General features: G+C 41.5%; 3 protein-coding genes across 15 annotated transcripts in view; 1 reads left to right on the forward strand and 2 right to left on the reverse strand.

The window, feature by feature from the left end:
- On the forward strand, window positions 1–23004 carry PACRGL (parkin coregulated like). Of its 6 annotated transcripts, XM_053403591.1 has the most exons (10): window positions 582–667; window positions 1229–1321; window positions 2091–2169; window positions 2305–2462; window positions 10514–10581; window positions 11263–11353; window positions 14104–14238; window positions 16846–16953; window positions 17450–17530; window positions 18137–18915. In XM_053403591.1, exons 3-10 carry the CDS (start codon window positions 2118–2120, stop codon window positions 18191–18193), a joined length of 750 nt encoding a protein of 249 aa, XP_053259566.1. In that variant the 5' UTR covers window positions 582–667; window positions 1229–1321; window positions 2091–2117; the 3' UTR covers window positions 18194–18915. The 6 variants fall into 6 exon arrangements, with proteins under 6 accessions (XP_053259570.1, XP_053259569.1, XP_053259565.1 ...); XM_053403594.1 differs by lacking the exons at window positions 582–667; window positions 1229–1321; window positions 18137–18915 and adding exons at window positions 3–179; window positions 20635–23004; XM_053403590.1 differs by lacking the exons at window positions 582–667; window positions 1229–1321 and adding an exon at window positions 7–179.
- LOC128421190 (ferritin light chain, oocyte isoform-like) lies at window positions 3567–4353 on the reverse strand. The gene has a single exon (XM_053403596.1). The coding sequence runs from the start codon at window positions 4279–4281 to the stop codon at window positions 3748–3750; it is 534 nt and encodes a 177-aa protein (XP_053259571.1). The 5' UTR covers window positions 4282–4353; the 3' UTR covers window positions 3567–3747.
- KCNIP4 (potassium voltage-gated channel interacting protein 4) overlaps window positions 20619–23377 on the reverse strand; it is a 268060-nt gene continuing 265301 nt past the window's right edge. For all 8 annotated transcript variants that reach the window (XM_053403584.1, XM_053403586.1, XM_053403589.1 and 5 more), the window contains 2 exons: window positions 22964–23026; window positions 20619–20726 (listed from right to left, as the gene is read on the reverse strand). In XM_053403584.1, coding sequence (XP_053259559.1) covers window positions 20679–20726; window positions 22964–23026 — 111 coding nt within the window. In that variant the 3' untranslated portion in view covers window positions 20619–20678. The remainder of the gene's footprint in view (window positions 20727–22963; window positions 23027–23377) is intronic.

A 23377-nucleotide genomic window follows, 5' to 3' on the forward strand; every position in this document is an offset into this window, starting at 1 on the left:
TTGCCTTGGCAACGGCGACGGGCAGCTGCGGCCTGCGCGGATTTCCACGACTTTCCGAGGAGCCGGCGAGCGAGCGAGGGAGGCGGCGTCGGCGTCGGCGTCCCGGCGAGGGAGAGGCGCGCTCCTTCCTTCCTTCCCGCCCGTCCTTTTCGCCCCCGGGCCGTAAGTCTCCCCCGCAGGTAGGTGGCTCGTCCCGCCTCGTCGCGTTAACGGGCGAGGGAGTTTGGCTCGCGGGGTCCTGGAAGCAGGGCAGCCCGAGCACGTGCAGAGCGCCTTCTCCTCCCCACCCCCTCAGCGGGGAAGGCGAGGTGGGGTGCCCCCCAAGCATGCGCAGAGTGCCTTCTCCTCCCCTCAGCGGTGAAGAAGGTGCGCTTCCCTGAGCATGTGCAGAGTGCTTTCCCCAGGGCAGCCCGAGCATGCGCAGAGCGCCTTCTTCTCCCCTCAGCGGTGAAGAAGGTGCGCTTCCCTGAGCATGTGCAGAGTGCTTTCCCCAGGGCAGCCCGAGCATGCGCAGAGCGCCTTCTTCTTCCCTCAGCGGTGAAGAAGGTGCGCTTCCCTGAGCATGTGCAGAGTGCTTTCCCCGCTGAAGAAGACAGGGCTGGGTTTAGCGCTTGCGCGGCTTGTGGGCACACAAGACTCCAGTGCAATAACTTAGTTGGTCTCCAAGGTGCTACTAGGAGGAATTTTTATTTTTAATTTATTTTATTTTGTTTCAACTATGGCAGGCCAACATGGCTACCTACCTGTAAATGCGATTGTTTGGGGTGGGAGGAGGGAGGCTTGGTTAATTTCATTGTACACAGGTAGTACATTGAAAATAAAAGTATTATTATGATTATTAATTTATTTTCTTGGCGCTGAGCTCCACTGGGAATCGGTAAGGTTTGTTACGCCCCTGAGAAGGTGCCCTGCTGGATGAGTAGCCTTGTCTACTGCAGTGTCAGGTTCCCTGCCAGGTGGCTCAGGGGAGCCCATACACCAGGTGTGAGCCTTTTGTGTTACACCTTTAGGCTCCAGGTAGAAACGTTCCTTTTTCACCTGGCCTTTGGCCGATTCATATTCAATGCCCCACATCCAATTGGTGGGTGGGTGTGGGTGGGGGGCGTTTATTGGGTTGTTTTACTTTTTTATTTTATCTTGTGAACTGCCCTGAGAGCTGCGGCTATAGGGCGGTAATACAAATTTAATTAATAGTCATAAAGATCCTCTCACCCTTGTGCGCCTCCAGCCACTGGTGTGAAAAAGAAAACCTCCATGTTCAGGGGCCCTATCAGTAGCAGTTAGCTGTATCTTCTGTGAATTTGCTTCACCCTTTTAAAAGGTCAGTTCATAACTAGGCCAATTATGATGATGATTAATTAAATTTGTTCACCGCCCTATACCCACAGGTCTCAGGACGGTTCTGACGTCTGCAATTTCCCCAAATGTGGGAAACTCAACTACACCACCGGCGGGAACACATATTGCGGCAATAAGGCTTACTGCTTGTCCGGAATCTCCTACCCATCAGTTTCATTTCGTGACTCTGAGTTAGTATTAGCAAGAGGCAGTAAACATCATTTTTCCATGGATTGTAGCTACGAAAGTTAGATATTGATTAATACTTTCGTGTGCTTCTATGTTACAGACTTTTGTGTTTTGAGATTGTAAACTGTCCTGTGATCCTTGGATGAAAGGTGGTGTAAAAATGTTGATACAGGCAACCATCCATTTACATTCCATGGCATATTTGAATCACCACTGGAAAAGCCTGCAAGCATCCTGTTCCACCCTCAACATTCCACCCTTTTTTGTGACTTTTTGGGTCACTTCTGGGTTTGGTGCAATGCGTGTGTGCACGGTTGTGCAAATATTGAACACATGTAAATGCGGGTTTGCCTTTAAATACTTTGATCCATTTACACAAAATTATCCCCTTTTGGTTAACTCTGCAGGGATTTCTTCAAATGTCCATAGATCGATAGGACTCTTAAAAATGCAGATTTTCTTCTGTTTAATAGCCCTTCTATTTGAACAGTCCCTTAAGAAGTTGTGCTACCAGGATACAAATGCAAAGTGATGCCAACCAGTATCAATTTCTCTTTGTTCAGGTGTCTCTACATACCTCCCAAGGAGGTATGCAGCAAAGCAAGAAATGTGAAGGCACATGTTTGAAAAATGGAGCAAGTGGTATGTCTTTCCTGTTCAGTGACAGCTGAACTGTGTTTTATTTACCTGCCTTATAATAAAAATTATTTTTCATTAAGAATGTAAATCCCATCCCTGCTTTCTTCTGTGGGGTCTTTTTTGTTTTTGGTGCCGCAGGAAGTAGTGGCAAAAGAATGTCTTCAGGTTCTCAAATGGCTGAGAAAACTGTGACACAGAAAAGAAAGCCATTACCCACTCCATCGACTTCCCCAGATCCTGTAATTAAGCCGCAGCCCAGGCCCAGTGACAGACTTAATCCCAAAACAATTGATCCGGTAAGTACAGGCAGAACTTCTGGTGGCTACATAAAGATGTTAGCCCATTTCTTCAGCAAATTATGCAGGTGATTAAAAAAAAAATGCTGAGAAAAAGGGCAAATAAGGTGATAAGCGTAATCTCTGCTGAACTGAGTTAAGGGTATCAAAATTTGGGGAGCAAATATCTGCTGCTCCAGAATACTCCTTGCCATTCCCACCCTTTGATTTTTCATTCCGTCCCCACAACAGTCACTCAGCATTCAATGCCATCTGTCCACGATCATTCCTTCTTGGCTGACTTGCTTTTTGTAAGTGATTTTTAGAAGCAACTTTGCTGGCAGACACTTAAGTTTGGAAATTCAGTTGAGTCCCCATTCTTGCACCTCTGAATTCCAGGGTATGCAGTAAAATACAGCCTTAGTTTGGGAACCCTGGTTTGGGATTCTCTGTATCTGCAGTCACAGGTTTTAGTGGATTTTGCCTTGTAAAGCCCAGGCTCCCTCGGCCTGAAAGTGAGATGAGCACTGCAACCCCATAGTCGCGTTTGACTGGACTTAACTGTCCAGGGGTCCTTTACCTTTACTGCTGGTTATGATGGCATTTCTTTGAATGGTTGCCTTGAGTAAAACCGTGTCTGCCTCAGGTGACAAAAGTGAATACTAAATGGCAAGACTTCATAATGTCTATATTTCCAAGTTCTATAATTTACTTGGAAAGTTCTGAAAATTGTTTTTTCCCCAAATAATAAAAGTACATTCTCAGCAACAAAGAAGTGACTCTTATATGACTGTTCTTTTATGCATGCAGTAAATTATGATATTCTTGTAAAAGTGAAGCATTTCTGCTTGTCATTATGGGTGGTTTTCCAGGCATTAAATACACATTTATTCTTTATTTTTATTGTTCTGCATTCAGATTAATTAAATTTGCATTTTTACACCTTCTATTCAAACTGTTGTATATATGTTGTTTTTGAGGTCAAATCAAAGCTAAGCATTTCAAGTCCTGTTGCTTTTAGTAGGAGAGATTTAAGGACATTTAAATGAATCTTGAATTAATATGGGTCTTGAAAAGCATTTTTTGTTTTGTTTTTTTTTTTTTTTTTTTTTTTTTTTAATAATCTTAATGCCAAGTTTATTTAATGCCAGTTACAGACTTTTCCCTCCCTGTAGATGGACAGGGTTACAGAGGCCTCACTGATTAAGCAGCCAGCTTTTGAGAGAACAGGGTAACACACACAAAGCAGCACACACTTCTGGCGGAAGAGGCTGCAGGAGTCGGGAGGGAACCAGCACCTCTGGATTCAGTCACTGGACTCTCCCAGGGTGAGACGGTCAAAGAGGTATTCACCAAGGCCCTCGTCTTTGGCACGCACACGCTTGAGGTTGGTCACGTGGTCCCCAAGCTTCTTGATCAGTTTCACCTCCTCATCCAGGAAATGGGTCTCCAGGAAGTCACACAGATGGGGATCCGTGTGGCTGGTGGCAACCTGGTGCAAGTCCAGCAGAGCCTTGTTCAAATTCTTCTCCAGCTGAAGGGCCGCATCCATGGCAGCAGCTCCATTGGTCCACTCGTCACGTTCTGGTTTTTTGACATCCTGCAGGACAACTCTGCCTCCACGGCGGTTCTGGAAGGTCAGGAGCTTCTCTGCTTGTTCGTGCTTCTCCTCAGAGAGGTGCCGGAAGAAGGATGAGAACTTGGATAAGGCCACGTCATCCCGGGTGAAGTAAAAACCCAGGGACAGGTAGTTGTAGCTGGCATGGAGAAACTGGTTGACCAAGCGGTTCACTCCGGCTTCGCTCTGGGCGTCGTAGTTCTGGCGGACCTGGGAACTCATGGTGCAAATCGGCGACTGGACTGGCTGGTTTAAGGATGAAGATGATGGGGCGGCGGCCGCGATCCTGGGGACTTTTTGGGGACTTCCGGAGGCGGCGCGAAACAGCAATGGCGGTCCTCTTCAGTTGTTGAAGAGGGGCTCCGCGGAAAAGGGTCGTGCGCTGCGGCACAGCGACGACCCGTTTAGGAAAACCACGGGTAGAGTGAGCCCGTGGCCGTGGGATTCGGCGGGCACCAGGAGCGACCTCGGATACGCAGAAGGGACCCCGTAAGGGGCTCCGGAACGTGGAGGGGGTAGCGGTGCTGTGAATCCATCGCTCTTTCCGCGGAAGCGAAGCCGCGCGGCTGCTGCTGATGAGCGCTGACCTTTCTTCTTTGAACATTTGATTGGAAACAACAAACTCGTGAGTAAGAAATTTGAGGCTTTATTTGGACATCAAATTGGTGAATTTCGGCTGAAAGCGGGAGACGCTAAAAAGGAAGTCAGTCTTCCGTCCCTGTTTAAAGTACTGAGCAAAGTTTTTTTAAAGCGGAAGCGTTGAAAGGAGTTTAAAAGAAGTTGGAACTTACCCTGCAAGTTTGGATTTGATTGTGAGACTGTGCTATACCTCTCTATATTTTGTGGATTATAAAGTTATAAGCCCCAGCTCACGGGCTGCCTGGATACAAAGTAACATCAGACTGTGGCAACTGTGTATAGAGACATAAAGTTACATTGGGCTACTTTGCAGTTACAAAAAAGGAACTGTTGTTCACACCTTCGCAAAGAACCTTTATCATCTGCAGTTTAAAGTGAATTTAGAGGGTTTCCCCCCCTTATTTTGGATTTTACCATATTTGGGAATTAAATGGTGGAAACTTTTGGGGAGCTCCCCCTGCTGGATTGTGGAAATATAAACCTCTGAGAACTGCTGGTTGTTTTGGAAATCTTTTTGCCTGGATGATTGCTTTTCCCATGGGATTTACAATTTGACCTTGAAACCTAGACAGTTGTGGAATGAGTGTGGCAGGAAAAACAAGGGCTGCCAAGAAAGCAAAACAAACTGAACTATTGCAATCAACTTTGCCTGTGCAGCCACGTAGATCATCTGTTCCAATTGTGACAGGTCTGCAAGAAGGACAATTTAAACAGCCAGTTTTGGAGGATATGGCTGCAGGAGGATTAGACCCTATTTCTAAAGAAATATTGGATCAACTGGCAGCATTAAATAAGAAAGCTGATGAACAAGCGGCTAAATTTGACCAGGTTACAGCAACGATTAATAAGTTGACAGACCAAGTTGCTCAAAACACACAGGCGATAGGAAATTTTGAAAAGACTATATCAGAGAACCGAAAATTAGCTGAGGACGCAAACACGAAAGCAGACCAAAACAAAAAAAGGATTGAGGAATTAAGAGGGGAAGTAAGACCACTGAGTAGACAGGTCACTGAACAACAGGCCTATCTGTCTATGGCGGAGCTGAAAAACCGGGAAAGTAATCTTAGGATTAGAAATATTCCAGAACTAGAAAAGGAAGATTTGGCTGGCTTTTTGACTGCAGAAATATCCAAGTTCTGGGGTTTGGCAGAAGAGAAAGACTTCAAAATCGTCACCGCTTTTAGATTGGGAAGAGTGGCCAAGAAAGATAAACCAAGGGATTGCTTGATCATATTGAGATACAAGCAAGAAAAAGACAACATACTTGGCCTACATTTTAAAAACCCATTGGTGATACAGGGAAAGACAGCAGAAATCTTCAGAGACATACCAAAACAATTGTTGGACTTAAGAACTACATACAAGGATCTGGCAAGATTATTAAGAAACAACACAATCCCTTACAGGTGGGAATTCCCCCAAGGATTATCTTTTAATTTGAAAGGGAAGAAGGTGAGAATCAGAACAGCAGAAGAGCAAGAAAAATTCCTAAACGATCACGGGGAGGACCTTCGAAAAGGGACAGCAGGTACCTGGCCACCCCCCACGCCTGGTACAAAAGATCCACCTCCAGACATAGACGAGAAGGGAGACAACCCCATCGGCTAACAAGCTGATCCAGGATGTCTCTGCAGCTTTTTAGTTGGAATATCCATGGGGCAAATTCCCCTGAAAAAAGGAAAAGGATTTTCCACATTTTGAGGAAAGAACAACTAGACGTCATTTGTCTCCAGGAAACCCATGTGACTAGGCTCCACAGAAGAGTGCTAATAAACAAGCGACTAGGCCAAGAATTTATTTCATCAGCTAAAGAAAAGAAAAGGGGAGTCGTGATATATGCAAAGGAGAGCCTAGCACCAAAATTTGTGTTCAAAGATGAACAAGGAAGAATTTTGGCGATCGAAATACAATCACAAGGAGAAAAATTTTTGATAATTGGAATTTATGCACCAAATGAGGGGAAATCTGAATTTTATGGGAAGCTGCATGAGACAATGCTGGACCATATGGACTATAATAACATCATTCTGATGGGAGATATGAATGGGGTTGTCTCCACACACATGGATAAGTCACAAAATCAAAATGTGACTAAAGATGGCAGACTACCAAAGACTTTTTTTGAACTCACAGACAATATGGACTTGATTGATATCTGGAGGACAAAGAACCCCCTAGGTAGAGAGGGAACATTCTTTTCTGAGGCCCACCTATCCTGGACAAGAATCGACCAAATCTGGATATCTAGAGGACTGGCACCCAAGACCAAAAAAGTAGAGATCTGCCCTAAAACTTGCTCCGACCATAACCCCTTGAAAATGGACTTGAGACTTACACCAGCTGGATCCTTCAGATGGAGAATGAATGATGCATTGTTTAGAGACCAGGAGATAGTGAAGAAGGCCCAAAAGACGATGAAAGACTACTTTGAACTAAATTTGAACACTTTGGTGGAAAAAAAAACAATCTGGGACGCAAGCAAAGCTGTTATGAGAGGGTTTCTGATACAGCAGAATTCTATTAAGAAAAAACTCTGGAACGGTAAAAAGGACAAGATCTTGGAAAGGATAAAAGACGGAGAGAAAAAGTTGAGACTAAATCCAAAATCAAAAGAAGTTTTGAGAGAAATAAAATTCCATCAAGCACAATATGCAAAACTGATAAATCAAGAAGTTGAATGGAAAATCAAACAGATGAAACAAAGATCATTTGAATCGGCAAATAAATGTGGGAAGCTGCTATCATGGCAGCTGAAAAAGAGACAAAAACTGAACTTTGTTACCAATCTAGAGGTTGAAGGAGAATGTATTCAGAAACCAGAGGAAATTAGAAAGTGTTTCCAGAGATATTTTAAAAAATTGTTTTCCCAAGGACCCCAAGTGGAGACTGAAATAAATAAATTTTTAAAAAGCTATGGCCTACAAAAACTAACACAAGACAAACAAACTGACCTGAATTATAAAATAACCCAACAGGAAATCGAAAATGCCATTCAGAACATGCAACTAGGCAAATCCCCGGGCCCAGATGGACTTACCTCCAAATACTATAAGATATTGAAGGAATACCTGACTCAGCCATTGATGGAGGTATGTAATCAAATTATGGAAGGGAAGGGGGCACCAGAATCGTGGAAAGAGGCATTCATCACTTTGATACCAAAATTGGAATCTGAAAAGACTCAACTTAAGAACTACCGTCCCATCTCACTCCTAAACGTGGATTACAAGATTTTTGCTGACATTTTGGCAAATAGATTGAAAAAAGTCTTAAATGGAGTTATTCATAAAGACCAAGCAGGCTTTCTCCCTGGCAGGCATTTGTCAGATAATACTAGGAACATTGTTGACGTTCTGGAACTTCTACAGACAAATTTGAATACAAAAGCAGTTTTGATATTTATAGACGCGGAGAAGGCCTTTGACAATATATCTTGGAAATTTATGAAGAAGAATTTGGAAGGGATGGGAGTGGGAAGGGCGTTCCAAAATGGCATAGATGCAATATATTCAGAACAAAAGGCTAAATTGATAGTAAACAATGTGGTGACAGAAGAGTTTAAAATTGAAAAAGGAACACGACAGGGGTGCCCCCTATCACCCTTGCTATTTATTTCTGTCCTTGAGGTTTTGCTAAATTTGATCAGGAAGGATCAGCAGGTGGAAGGAATACAGGTCGGAGGAAAACAATATAAACTGAAGGCCTTTGCAGATGACTTGGTTTTGACATTACAGGAGCCGGTGTCCAGCACAAAAAGAGTATTGGAATTAATTTCTGAGTTTGGTCGGGTGGCGGGATTCAAGTTAAACAAACAAAAAACTAAGGTTTTGGCAAAAAACTTGACACCTTTAGAAATAGATGGGTTTCAGAAGGAAACAGAACTAAACGTTGTTAATAAAGTGAAATACCTGGGGGTCAACTTGACTGGGAAAAATTTGAATTTGTTTAAAGATAATTATGAAAAATGTTGGTCTGAAATTAAAAAGGATCTAGAAATCTGGTCAAGATTGAAACTTTCCTTGTTGGGAAGAATTGTAGCAGTAAAGATGAATGTATTGCCAAAAATGCTGTTTCTGTTCCAGACCCTACAGATCGTGGACAGAGTGGAATGTTTTGGAAAGTGGCAGAGGGACATTATGAAGTTTGTCTGGCAGGGCAAAAAGCCCCGAATAAAATTTAAAATATTAACAGATGCAAAGGAAAGAGGGGGTTTTGCCCTGCCGGACTTAAGGTTGTATTATGAAGCTGCATCCCTCTGCTGGCTGAAAGATTGGTTTTTGCTAGAAAACACTGATGTCCTAGATCTGGAAGGGTTCAACAATGCTTTTGGGTGGCATGCATATTTGTGGTACGACAAGGTAAAGTCTCATAAGTTGTTTAAAAACCATATTGTAAGGAAATCTCTGTTTTCTGTCTGGACTAAATACAAGGACTTATTTGAAAACAAGACTCCGAGGTGGTTATCACCGATGGAGGCTAAAGCCACAAAAATACTTAATATGGGGGGTGGCTGGGCAAAATACTGTGAAATAATAGAAAGAGTGGGTGACACTTGGAGGTTGCAGAGCTTTGAAAAATTGAAAGGGAAGGTGCGAGACTGGTTTCACTATGCCCAAATTTTAGAGATCTTTAAAAAAGATAAAAAAATTGGTTTCCAGGTGGAAAAATCAAAATTAGAACTAGAATTACTTGAACCTAAGACGAAAGTGCTTTCAAGAATGTACAACTTGCTGCTTAAATGGAATACTCAAGATGAGACAGTCAAATCAGCCATGATAAAATGGGCACAAGATATTGGATACAACATTATGTTTGAGGACTGGGAAAGGTTATGGACCACCGGTATGAAATTTACGGCATGTAGTGCCTTAAAGGAAAATATTATGAAAATGATGTACAGGTGGTACATGACCCCAGTCAAACTTGCAAAGATATACCATTTGTCTGATAATAAATGTTGGAAATGTAAGGAGGCTGAAGGAACTTTTTACCACCTCTGGTGGACATGCCCGAGGGTGAAGGCCTTCTGGGAAATGATTTATAACGAGTTGAAAAAGGTATTTAAGTATACCTTTCAGAAGAAACCAGAGGCCTTCCTCTTGGGCATTGTGGGCCAGAGGATACCTAAGAAAGACAGAACCTTCTTTCTATATGCAACGACTGCAGCAAGAATTCTCATAGCTAAATACTGGAAGGCACAGGAGCTACCCACACTGGAAGAATGGCACACACAACTGATGGACTATATGCAACTAGCCGAAATGACTGGCAGAATCCGAGACCTGGGAGAAGAGGCTGCGGAAGAGGATTGGAAAAAATTTAAGGACTATTTACAAAAACATTATAAGATATATGAATGTTAAAAATTTGCTAAGGTTTGAGGTAAATATGCTTCAGTATTGAAATTCGGAGTTGATAGAAACAAAGTTAATGATTGAGAAAAGTTTTAATTTCAGAGTGAATAATTAGATGAAAATACAAAAACACAGGAAACAAGGTATTAATTTGCTGTTTATATTTATTATAAAGAATGCAGGGATGGAGGAGATGGGGAAGTCCAGTGGATGATGGAAAAAAAAAAAAAGACTTCGAAAAATGAATTTTTTCTTGTTTAATTTCTTTTTCTTTCTGTAAAACCGCTTTTGTTGTGTTATTGATGATGGATTTAGATTCTGGAAAAAAGCAATAAAAAAAAATTTATAAAAAAAGAAAAGCATTTTTTGACTGGGTAAATCTCCAGGTTTTAAAAATAAATACAACTGAACTTATCTGCCTCTTGGCTGACTAACTCACTTTCATCTTTTTATTCTAGTTTGGTGGTCAATCAAGAGCTCCTTCTGCCTTTGCTGCCATTTACTCTAAAGGGGGAATTCCTTGCAGGTAAGACTTGCTGGTCAGAAGTGGGCGAACATAAGGAACTTAGTTAAACAATAGGCTTTGTATTATTGGTCAACATTCTGTGAAGACCTTTGGTTTGCTTATCATAAGAACAAATGTTCAGAAGGCATTATCAGGTGCGTCACTCAGTATTGCTAATGGAAATGACACTAAGGTATTGCATGTCCCTCAGTTCATAACTGGCAGGAGGACGTGTGAACATTTTTTATTCAAAAGCATGATATGCGTGGTGAATGTACTACCAATGATGTTTTATCTGACTGCTGGACGTGGACACCAACCCTTCATGCTGTCGCTATCAAATGATGAATATGCATGTGTGAACTGGCGCTAAAATCCTTTACTGTAGGAGTGGTTAACCTGTGGCTCTTTGGATGTAACTTTCATGACCCCTGACCTTTGGCCATGCTGTCTGAGTATGACTAATGTTGGATACTGTCCATAATTGTTTTAAAATAATCTCTCTTTTTTGCTTGGACACTCTTACATTTTTAATAAGAGTCTGTTCCAAATGGGTGGTGCACCGTGCTTGCAAGTATCATACAAAATATTCCTGAACTCACACAGGCTTAGTTCTTTTGGAACAGTGTTTTAGGATCTTCTGCATGAAGTAGGATCAGTACAACCATGCCTTATCGTTGATGCTTAACTTTTCTGTTTCAGGTTAGTTCATGGCTCTGTAAAACACAAATTACAGTGGGATTGTCGTCCTGAAACGCTTCAGTTTGATCCTCTTCTTATAACTTTGGCAGAGGTGAACGTTTTTCTCTATTTCTTTAGAATCAAGCTGAAACTACCCTTTTATGTTGCATGTTTTGATAATTTGTTGTTTTTAAATATGCTGGTCCTCCATAAACCAAATACTCCGGCTGAATTCATTCAAATTGCAACGAAAAGTTGGAAGTAGCTTAAAGCAAAGTACCCGAGTGTTAACTCTCCTCTTTAATAGATTAAAAAGTTGGGGATATTGTGTAAGTAATCTTTTGAAGAAAAGCAAAGACTGTGTGCCTCCGGGGTGAAGTCAAACCGCTGCATTAGCAGCCCTGAAGTGACCTCATTTGCACACAGGCCTGGGCAGTCTATATGGAGGTCCTGGGCTGCCCAGACGACACAAACCTGCTCTTGGCTATACAGAATCCAGAAATATAGCAAGCTGGTAGTATTCCGGTCCACTGAGCCACCTGTCCCTCTTCCTCATCATAACTGCATGGTCTCTGTTGATTGCCCACAAACTGTTGTTCTATGGGAAAGTAGGTTAGGGAAGAAAAAGCTACCTGCATTGGCCACATACCCAGGCCTATGTGCTTATCCTTTATATATATGTAAAAATTAAACATGTTGTCCCTGTGTTGTGATACTTTTAAACAATTTTGTATAAATACTTCATTGTCACACATGGATAATTGGTGAGACGTATATTAAATGTTTTGTTTATATAAAAGCATTTATAAAAACACTCAATAAATTATTATTATTATTATTATTATTATTATTATTATTATTATTATTAAGAAGCTTGTTAAGGTTTAATGTTTTACTACTGGAAGCCGCCCAGAGTGGCTGGGGCAAGCCAGTCAGATGGGCAGGGTACAAATAATAGGTAAAGGGACCCCTGAACATTAGGTCCAGTTGCAAAAGGCTCTGGGGTTGTGGCGCTCATCTCGCTTTACTGGCCGAAGGAGCCGGTGTACAGTTTCTGGGTCATGTGGCCAGCATGACTAAGCCACTTCTGGCGAACCAGAGCAGTGCACGAAAATGCCGTTTACCTTCCCACCGGAGTGGTACCTATTTATCTACTTGCACTTTGACGTGCTTTTGAACCGTTTGGTTGGCAGGAGCTTGGACCAAACAACGGGAGCTCACCCCGTCACGGGGATTCGAACCACCAACCTTCTGATCAGCAAGCCCTAGGCTCTATGGTTTAACCCACAGCACCACCCGCGTCCCAGTACAAATAATAAATTACTATTATTATCAATATTTTTTAAAATATTGATAATATTCACTTGCTGTTTTGAAATAGTTTTTTCAGTATAGCTGTTGCTGAATTTAGTTTACTAGTAGCTGTTCCAGTAAGTTAAAATAGTGTTCTGCGCTTCACAGCTGTATAGCCAAGAGCAGGAAAAAATGTTTGCTAGAGGTCTTGCCTTCTACAGAGGTGCATTTTGCATATCTTCCAAAAAGAGCAATACTCCATCTTTGCTTCTCAGTATTGGATAATGCTTCGCTCAGCCCTATTTCTGAATTGTATATATTATCTTGATTAGTGTGGTTCATTCAGGACTACATTTGGGTGTGCAGTGCTGTATATCCTTTCAAACATCTACATCTGACCTCAGTTCTGTCTGACAAGAAAAGCCTTTTTAGTGTGCTACTGAATTCACTTCCTAGAAGAAACAGCCTGGAAGTCAATTACCAAAGATAGGAGTTTGCTCTTGGTGTCTGCTTTGTTCAGTAACCCATCCAAATTACATAATTGGCATGTTTCGTTTATCTTCTGCATCTGCTAAGAGTGTGCAGATCTATAATTATAAGCAATAATTGAATCACATCAAACATACATTTTGAGCCGCAACAGCGTGTCAAATTGAATATTACATTTTTAAAGGCTTTCCAAATCTCTCTCTCTGATATGTGTGAGAGAGAACACTTCTGAACGTCCCTAACAAATAATCTGGTGTGCCATGATTTCTGAGGCTGCAGTGGATCATTCAGTCCTGGAATTTGCCTGTTCCTGAGCTTCAGCTGCAGGAACTGTTGAGCCACTGGGGACATTTCTCCAGAGATACCCTTATACACTGTGGGGCAGAAGCCTTTTTCAGGACTTGGGAGTGGAGTGGGCTACTAGCAGTCAGTTGTGCCCTTAACTCCCCATGTCCAGGAGTGTCTAAATAGGGTTCTGTCAAGGAGTTATGGTTGTCTAGTGGCAGCTGAGGTTGAGTTGTTTTGTTGGAGTTCTACAGGATACTGTTCTACCTGTTACAGCACAAGCAGAAGGCCTAGAAATAATTCGGATTGTGTACTGTTCCTGAATAAATGTAGAAATAAATGGATAAACAAAATGAAAGTAAGAAAATACAGTGGTACCTCTGGTTACGTACTTAATTCGTTCTGGAGGTCCATTCTTAACCTGAAACTGTTCTTAACCTGAAGCACCACTTTAGCCAATGGGGCCTCCCGCCGCGCAGTTTCTGTTCTCATCCTGAAGCAAAGTTCTTAACCCGAGGTAATATTTCTGGGTTAGCGGAGTCTGTAACCTGAAGTGTATGTAACCTGAAGCATATGTAACCTGAGGTACCACTGTACACATGTTGAGAAATTTCGGTATGTAAGATTTGCTTAACGGCGTTATGCTCAATGGAGCCACAAGGTGGCACAAGTGTGTTTTGAATGTGCGTAATGAAAAGAGTATAATATACTTTTTTTTGAGGTATTTGTATTTTTATCAGCAGAGATGGTGGGCAGGTGGAGCTTACTATGATGTTGTTTTTATTTCTGTGGCAGGGATTAAGAGAAACAAGGCATCCGTACACATTTGTATCCAAGGAGGGCTTTAAAGAATTGCTCTTGGTGGCAGGTGCCGCTCCGAAAGCCATTCCGTTGTTGCCACGGCTAGTTCCGGTATTGAAAGCTGCTCTGGTATGTCTCTCCCATTTGTGAACTCATATACACAACGTATTGTAAAGTTTCAGGGATCAATGAATTTTAGGTGGCCTTGGTGGTCCAAATATTTGCAAAGCCTAGGACATCTCCCTACCCAGGGAGCAGCGTCCTTGTCCCTGGCCTCGTGTGGCATTTGGAAACACAGCACAGGTTTGATGACAAACCAGGGTACTCCTCCTGTGTCCAGCACAAAGCCAGAGAGGGGCAGTGACGTGCTGTGGGCAGCCTCTTCCCCTTTTAGATGGCTGGAGCTCTGAGCTCCAAAGAGGCGCAGAGTCCATTCAGTCATACCTCTTCTTGCGAACGCTTCATGTTGCGTTTCTACGGGTTAAGAACACGGCAGACCTGGAAGTGTTTACTTCCGGTTTTCGCTGCATGCGCAGAAGCCTTCTGCACAGTTCACGCATGCGCAGAAGCCCTCTATCGCATTTCGCACATGCGCCGAAGCGCCGCTCTGGTTACGGACTTTTCAGGGTGTGAACGGCACCCCAGAACGGATCGTGTCCGCAACCAGAGGTACCACTGTATTTCTTCTGCCCAGATATATTGATTGATTGATTGATAATTTGCTTTTTGAAAACAATCGTCACGTGGTAGCTTGCAATATGTATAAAGTACAATTCAAAACTAGTGAGGTACAGTGAAGGCACCTGCCGGGTGGCTGGAGCTCAAAACCTGACAGATGCAGTTAAAAGCCCCCAGTGTGGCTCTGCTGTCTCTTCCTGCAAGGGCCACGGGTGGGTGTGCTCCTTTCATCTCCATGCTTGCCCCGGTGGTTGGAACTCCAGCAGACACAGGGGCACACTTCTGTCTCTGCTTGGAGGAGGGGCAGGGAACATTGTTCCCTCTTTGCAATTGCAGTGTTATAAGAGAGCCTCTGACTCACCTGTCTTCACAAGGCATGGAGGAACCCTTGCAAGCAAGCTTGTTTAGCCATGTATGGTTTTAACCATTCTCAGTTTAATCGACATTGGTGAGAATCCTCGGAACGTGTGCACAAAACATTGACTTAAAGGTATATGGAAGATAAAACGATACCCACAGATGGCTCGGTTGATCTGGACTTTAATCCTGCTCTAGGGGTTTTCAGCAATTTAGACTGCTCGTGCTATATTATATCTGGATTACAACTGCTATTAACGTAGAGTAATCCCATTGAAATTAATAAACATGAACACGTTAGAACCATTAATTTCAACAGGTTTACTTTAAGTAAAACTTGAACACCACTCATAATTTAAAGAAGCAGATGCCAAGTGCTGCACCTGGACAAAATGCAGAGATCCCTGCTCAGCAGCTAATAATAATAATAAAATGAATTGAAAGAGGATTGAATTTGAAAGTGCAATCCAAGTGCACTCAGAAATATTCCCATCCCATCGTGCCACAGCAGTATGATATACGATATCTTTATTGTCATTTTTCCATGCAGAACAATGAAATTGAAAAACTACATTAAAACTACTACCAAACTACATAAAACTACATAAAAACTACATAAAACTACTACAGTATTAAAATCCCACCACTTTTTTTTGTTCTTTTCCCTCCTGCCTACATTGTGAGCACCGTAAACCATGGTCGCTTCCACCTGCCGTTTACGTTGCTCGCCTGTGCAGTAACAGGCTGCACAATCCTAATTTGTCCCACCTCCTGGATCATGTAGACTTGATCCAGTAGGTGGGGTGAAAGAGGGTTGTGCAGCTTGTCAGTAAATGTATTGGGGAAGTCTCTTTGTAGTAGCTGCGGGCTAATTAAGCTTCTGTGTGGTGCAATACCTGTTTATGGTGGTTTGTGATCATTTGTTATCAAAACTGAGGAAGCATTACTTATGGTCCTAGCCCTTTTTAGATGCTCATGTTGAACATGTAAGGGCCAAAAATGTGTAGTGGGTTCGTCCGGCCTCCAACATCCCCATGAGTGCAATCCGGACCACCCTGACAATCCCACATTGCATAGAAATGTCCAAAGGGACCTTCTATGCATGATTGGCTTAGAAGTCTCCCCACAATCAGTCAAAACCCTGGCCTTACCAAGTACTCTTGAGATGCAAAATACAGTTTTAGTTGTGGACAAAAGACCCTTTAAAACAATTAGCACTTGATGATGTTGCCTAACTCCGCTTAATCTACATTCTAGTAATTAATTTAATAATATTACAGCAACTGCCTAATTGCAAGGGGTTATCTATCAGTGCTTCTAATGGGATTTGTTCAAAGTGTTTGTAGACTTTAAATACTGCAGTTTTACTGTCAGTGTTTCTGCAGACAAAGTAAATAGTTTTTATGGTTAGATCTTGGCTGCAAACCTAAACAGGGTATTGAGGAGTGAGTCCAGTTGAACACAGTGAGACTTACTTCTAAGTAATCATACATAGGATTACGTTGTGATGAATATTTAAAAGTGTTTATCTGAAGCTGGTGAATACATATGGGTTGCATTAAAACAGTGTTGCATATTGCAGAGTAAAAAACCAGATAAATATTTTTCAATCTTGCTATGCTGGAGCATAAGAACAATCAGTTTGGTGCATGCTGTGGGCTAATCATTTGTCTGGTCAATTGGTTTCCCCCTTTATTAAAGGCCCATTCAGATGGTGAGGTATTTGAAAGGGGACTGAATGCTTTGATACAACTGAGTGCTGTTGTTGGCCCTGCGCTTAATGATCACCTGAAACATCTACTTTCAAGTGTGAGTACAATATTTGGCAGTGGGTTTCTTGTATTTGTATCCTGAGAAGCATTTTGTTTCCGTTTGTGGCACATCATAATCTAGATTCCATGAGCTAATATATTAATAGCATGTTGGCATTTTCACATTTCTGAACACTGCTTGTGACATGCCTATTGAAGATGGTCCTTCAGCCATATTTTGCAGCATGGAAGGTGCTTGATAGCCCCCGTCCCAGTTTTCCAATTCCACGCAAGCAGCAAAATAAAGTTTATCAAGCTGCTCCTGTTAGGGCTTGCATTCAGTTTCTTGAGTCACAAGTTGTGGAAGCCTGAACGTGTAAAGATGCTACGGTCCCTCCGAATCTGTGAAATTAAGACTGCCTCTTATCAGTCATTGTTACCAGGATGCATTATTCACAATCCGGTTGGTGCTTCTCCATGTAATGGGTACAAAGGAGGAAGTTGCAGCTATGTTCAGCAAAGAAACCCACTATTGTATTTTACTTTTGCCACAGCTTTCAAAGAGACAGATGAGCAAAAAGTACAAAGAGCAAACTACAGATGCCTTACAGAAGCTGGAGCAGTATGGGGGGAAGGTAAGCTCAATTGATTGGTCCACTCCTGTGACATACCTAGGTCAGAATTTGTTTCTCCTGTTGTCTTCGCTATCTCATAGTGTTAGGTTAAATCCATTGCATGCAGTCAAGCTGTCATACTCTGATGATGCACGATCAAGTTACAATTCCATATTGCAATTCTCCATAGTTTGGAGACAAACATAGTAATTACACTTACTTAAAAACATTTTTAGTTTAGAGGTGCTCTTCGTGAAGGGCAAACTTGGCAATACAAAAATGCCAAGTGTATAGATGGTTCTGCATTAATTTTCACATTTCTGAACACGGCTTGTGGCATGCCTATTGAAGAGGCAGCCAATATGGTTGTCTAGGTGCTGTGGACTCCAGTTCCCAATAAGCCTCAACCAGCATGGTCAACAGCCACTGATGGTAGCTGTTGTATCCCAGAACCTCTGGAAGGTGGCATATTGTCTATCCCTGGTCTAAAATACCAGTTGACGAGGAAAGATAATCATAGTTTGCATTCTACATGTTTGTAGTTCTGAACCAGTTTTGATTTCAGATATAGTTTATTTCAGCATAAACCTAGTACCTACCATATTAAATTCTCATTTTTATCAACAGGAAAGTTTGACGGTTATAAAAGCTAAAATTCCTACTTACTGTTCAATCTCCTCCTAAAGAGAGATGTGACGAAGAGCCTCCTCAGAACTGTTTGGTATTACTTATCTTCCCCATAGTAAACTGTTGTGGAATGTCTCAGGGAAACGGGGATCAATATTTAAAAATTAGGACAAATGTTAAGAGCAAATATGCTCAAGACGTGTAAATTATGGAAAACACCAGAAATGATACTTGCTCCAGTACTTCCGCCAGGAATTGCAAATCAATTTGTCTGGTTTATTACAGTCAATAATAGGGATTACCCAGTTTTGTAAACTATAACCATAACGGTTAACATTAATACTTACTTGCTGTGTTTACATGTTTGGGTGTAGTTAGGTATGTTTAGAAACTGCAGTGAGTTAGAAATGAAGACACAATCCAACCATAAGTTAATCACTATTAAAAGGTATGCTGACTTCAGTGGGAAGTTAAAATCAATAGGATTTGAAGGTGTTTGACTTTGCCTGGATTGTGCTATGCTTAATTTATTTTGACCAAGAACTAACTCACTACTGTGTCCATAGAGAAAATTATTTTTATACTGTCTAGGGAAAAGCCTTCTTTCCCAAAAGGTTTTGGATAGGAAAATATATAAAATGTGTTTCACTGAACTGAGTCCTCTTTTAGTGCAAATTGTTCTGCTTTGAAAACATAGAAATTCCAAGTATTAAAAGACAACTAAAATATGCTTCAAGTATTAAAACTTACATATTAATAAAAGTGTTTGTGAATGTTGACTCCATGTAAGCCCTTTGGAAAAACAAACTGAACCGCCATTCTGCATTTTTCATATTATTTTTTTTATTAAAGTGCACATATAAGTTTCACAAACACTACAGCAAATTTCAAGTGTACATGTATTGTACTACTCGTATTCCTACACTGGTGATAGCAGAGCAGCCTTCAACATGCCTCATTCCCATCTCTACACCAGAATAGATGCCTGCTTTACTTATATTTTTGCAAAAACAGTTACAGCTCTCTTTGGACTTCTGTAAGCTCTTCAGATCCTTTGTGCAGAAATGTCACAATTAAGGTTTGTAATTGTCTGGTACCAGTAGTTATATGCTTGTGGGCAGGCATGTAAGAATGATTTGAATATGTTGGAGGGGAGGGGGGAAGATGTCTCTTTGCTGGCTACAGTTCAGCAATGATGTCTGTGTAAAAAGGCAGGGAGGAAAGTAGAAGGGCGCTTCTTGTACCTATTACTGCTCCATCTTGACACATGCTTCTTCCCTCTTCCCTGTAGTAGCCTTTAAAGAAAAAAAGTTGCCTCTCCTTTCCAAAAAACCCCATTACCACCACTGCTCTTACATAACTGTTCTAATGAACTTATGCATCTTCCACCATAGTCAGAGGAGAAAAATAATTTCAAAACTTGCAGTCTAGTGTCCGGCATGACTCTATTCTGCTATGTATCCTGAGCAGTGAGTGCTTAGAAACTTACAAATACATTCGTTCCTTTTTTACTACTAATTTTGGGCCAGTCCCACAGTTAAAAAGTAGTAGTTCAGTTCCTTCATACAGTTGCTTTAGTTAAACAAAGCAGCACTCATTGTAAAGCTAATTTCTGTCCTTTATGTGGTAGCGTAACACTTTAGTTAAAATTCAGACAGAATTTTACATAAACTGGTGATCTTAAAAGATGGAAGATGTTTGCCATAGGCAACCATTCAATAAATTGATCCAGTATCCATTTACTATAAAAAAGAACATTCTTTTATAAAATGGGTTGATTGTGAAGTTAAAAAAATAATTGCAGGTTGCTACACAAAGATGGCCAACCCTTATGTGGACAGATTCTCCACTGAGCATAATGGAGTCTGTGTGTCTTCTGGGCAGGGGGCAAGGTGAATTAGATTACCTTCAGGGTCCCTTCCAGCTCTGGGCACAAACTTACATTTGACAAGTATGCTGTGTGCTCCATCATTATGGGGAATAGGGGACATAGGCAGGCTCAATGCATGCAGACCTCCCTTTTCCAGTAATGATCTGTTGTGATGTCAGCATAAGGGGAAGGCAGAGGAAACAGGATTGTGCCCAAACTGTAATTAGCTGTAATACCTTTAACTGAGAATTGTGTAAGATTGCGTTCGTACACAAGGGAGTATAAAATGAAAGAGTTTTATAGCTAATAAACTCATCTAATAGAAACAAGTAACAGATCCTGCCCTCTTCCTCTCTCCTGGATATCTCCTATGAAGTTTTGGATGCAGTAATTCCGTTTTCATTTTGGTTTCTTTGGATTGTTCTCTGAATCAAATGAAGTTTTTTTAAGGACAACTACGTGAGCATTGTTTAAGAGAACTATTTTACCTCAACTACTGGAAAAATACGGTCTCCGTAGGAAGGCTTTGATTAAACGAAACTTATTTGCGTTATACACATCCGTGTAAAGCTGAGCAATCCTGTTTTATGGTAAAAGTGGCAACAGCATTATGGATTTGTTGTTGCAGGATTGTTCATACCGTCCATTTATTGAAGAAAGAACCGCGTTGAGTTAGATCACGTTTTCAAAGAGCTGCATGGAACGCATTATATTTTCATCCTGTAAGAAAGAGACATCTCATCTGAGAAAGAGATTTAAAATCTGAAAGTGAAAAGTCAGAAATATTTTTAATCCAATGAATATTTTCCTCCTTAGGCTGAAAAACCACACCCTTTATAAATTTTCGGTATCATAAGCAGCTAAACGTTAGTACCTACTTTGGGTATGTCCAAGGGCTGGGGTCTTCCAAGTGGAATTTTTGATTATTTTCTTTGACTAGTAGATTTCTCCTATACCACTATCACAAATCCTGCAAGTCTGCTGCCTGCAGTTTTGCTCTAAAGCCTAGTTTATATGTGATGCAGGCCACAGGTCTGCCACACAGCCCAGTGTTCTATACAGGCCCCAGTACGTTTGAAGACACATTGTTCTGCTAATAGTACCTGCTGCTTACAGTCTATCACAAATAATTTACAGAGAAAACATTGTGGGGAGCTGCTAAAGTTTGGCGATGGCATACAATTGCAATCACAAGCCTAAAAATTAAACATGTAACTCACACCTGTTCTGTCTGTCAAATATACCTTGCTGTTTATAGCAAAATCTTGATAAAACACAATGGAGGCAACAGGCACAGAACTTTGTAGGAATTGCCTTAAGAGGTTCAGGAGCCATGCCAACCTGCTGCTGTTCTTGAGATGCGCCACAACCGCTACTGCAGAAAAAGCCAATGGGAAACCTCTGGCTCTCACACAGAATGTGCAAGGAAAGGGGAAGGCCAACCAGGGTCACAGGTTGTGTTTGAGGTTGATCAGATCTGCTCCCTTAACTTTTAGCTTTTATTTTTAAAAGAAAGCCTTTTGGAAATCAAGGGGAAATCTGCACGCAATATCCTACACAGTTCATTGGTAAAAGGTAAATTTCTTCTTACTTAACTCTTGTTGGCCAATGAGTGCAAAGGTATTGGGATTATTGACAGGCAAGTGACTTGCTTGTTCATTTTATTCTCAGTAAAATGTTGTCTTATCCAAATGAATTAATAAGCTACTTTAAATACAGTAATCCTGCAACTTAACGCAGGGGTTATGTTCCAGGGATCACGCCTAGAGCCAAAATGACGTATAGTCAAAGCATATTGGGATCAGTGGTGGGTGGGATTGCCAGAGTCGTATCCCCCAAATGTTGCCCCGTTTCTGCCCCTATTTATTTATTTATTTATTTAGCCATGTGCATAAAGATGAATGAGCACAAGTTAAAGGTGCATAAGTTGCAGGCTTATGGTATAACATATTCAATAACTTAAATTTAGGGTTTTTGCTGTTTTGCTTTGACATGATTTCCATCCTAATGTACACCTTAAAACACCTGGGTATGAGCCTCCCAACTGTGCATTGATTTTTCTAGTGCACTTTGGCTACAGGGGGAAAAGGTAACTTTGCCAACCACTAGATATGACTTTGGCAGAGGAAGGCCTTCCTCTGTGTTCTATTTATACTGATGAAATGGGGAACAAAGAGACTATTCTCCAGCTTAGAGAAACTGCCTGGACAACCATTGATAAGTGAAGGGTTTTTATATCAAAAGGCCTTCTCTGAAAAGTGACTGTTCTTTTTTATTGAATGTGCCACTGCTGCTTCAGTCTTTATGGCATCTTGTTAAAATTATTTCGGTTTACCGGATATACATTTTATATGTTCTGACATTTTCTCAAATAATTAAGGAGCATGTTGAGTAACAACATCCAATGTGATCTCCGAGGCCTGCCCTGTTGCATGTTAGAGAAATGCTTGCTGGATATTGGATTCTTATTGATTCTCACAGAAGGAAACTGTGAATGTTCAGCCTGGGGGAAGGAAGACAGGGCTGACACTATCTTCAAATACCTGAAGGGCTGTCATATAGAATCCGACGAAGCCTTGTTACTAGGTGCCCCAGAGAGGAGGACTAGATCTAATGAGCTAAGTTGCAGGAGGAGAGAGATTCTGGTTACATAAAGAACTTTTTGGTGTGGGCAGTTCAACAACGGAGTCAGTTACATAGAAGCTCTCCCTTCCTGGTAGTCTTCGGTCAACATCTTTTGGAATACGCGCCTCCACTGGATTTCTTGCACTGAGCAAGGAGCTGGACAGGTGAACATGGTCTCCCAATGGCCTTTCCAGCTCTACGATTCCATGAAATAATAAATGTGTTTTCTAAAATATGGACAATTTGTGAAATACCGTACGTGCCGCAGCTTCCCACTGCGGCTTTGTATTGTGTCATAAAAGCAAAGCACTATGAATATACCGGTTACTCACTTTTTGGCAGCTTTCAATGAATTCATCTATGGTGACCACGCCATCTTTGTTCTTGTCCATTTTCTGCCAAAGAAGAAATGCTTGCTTAAGTAATGTCGTTCTCCGGTTAAGACTACCACCTTTCATTTCTATGAGAAGCCAGGTTTGGGGACAGGTGATAGCATAATGGCTACCTAAGAAACTACTCCTACACTTGCCGACATGTTATATTTCTTTTAACAAATCACAGGTGCTGAGCTTCAAATTTGCGGGCGTCTCAAACATTTTACCCACCCAAATGAAAGACTCACAGAGTAGGCAAGACAAAAACGGAAATGAAGAAGGAAGGGGATTTGCTTAATCAAATTAGTATAGGCAACAAAGCAAGAAAAGCAGGTTACATAGCCACACTGCAAACTATCAATACGATAACTA

Source organism: Podarcis raffonei, chromosome 9, assembly GCF_027172205.1.
Source record: "Podarcis raffonei isolate rPodRaf1 chromosome 9, rPodRaf1.pri, whole genome shotgun sequence".
Lineage (NCBI taxonomy): Eukaryota > Metazoa > Chordata > Lepidosauria > Squamata > Lacertidae > Podarcis > Podarcis raffonei.

What these genes read in the sequence shown, in the direction of transcription:
- PACRGL (XM_053403590.1), top strand. Translation starts at nt 2,118, where the DNA reads ATGCAGCAAAGCAAGAAATGTGAAGGCACATGTTTGAAAAATGGAGCA. An exon ending in TTTGAAAAATGGAGCAAGTG is followed by an intron (nt 2,170 to 2,304) that starts GTATGTCTTTCC and finishes TTGGTGCCGCAG; the next exon opens with GAAGTAGTGGCAAAAGAATG. An exon ending in AAAGGGGGAATTCCTTGCAG is followed by an intron (nt 10,582 to 11,262) that starts GTAAGACTTGCT and finishes TTTCTGTTTCAG; the next exon opens with GTTAGTTCATGGCTCTGTAA.
- LOC128421190 (XM_053403596.1), bottom strand. Translation starts at nt 4,281, where the DNA reads ATGAGTTCCCAGGTCCGCCAGAACTACGACGCCCAGAGCGAAGCCGGA.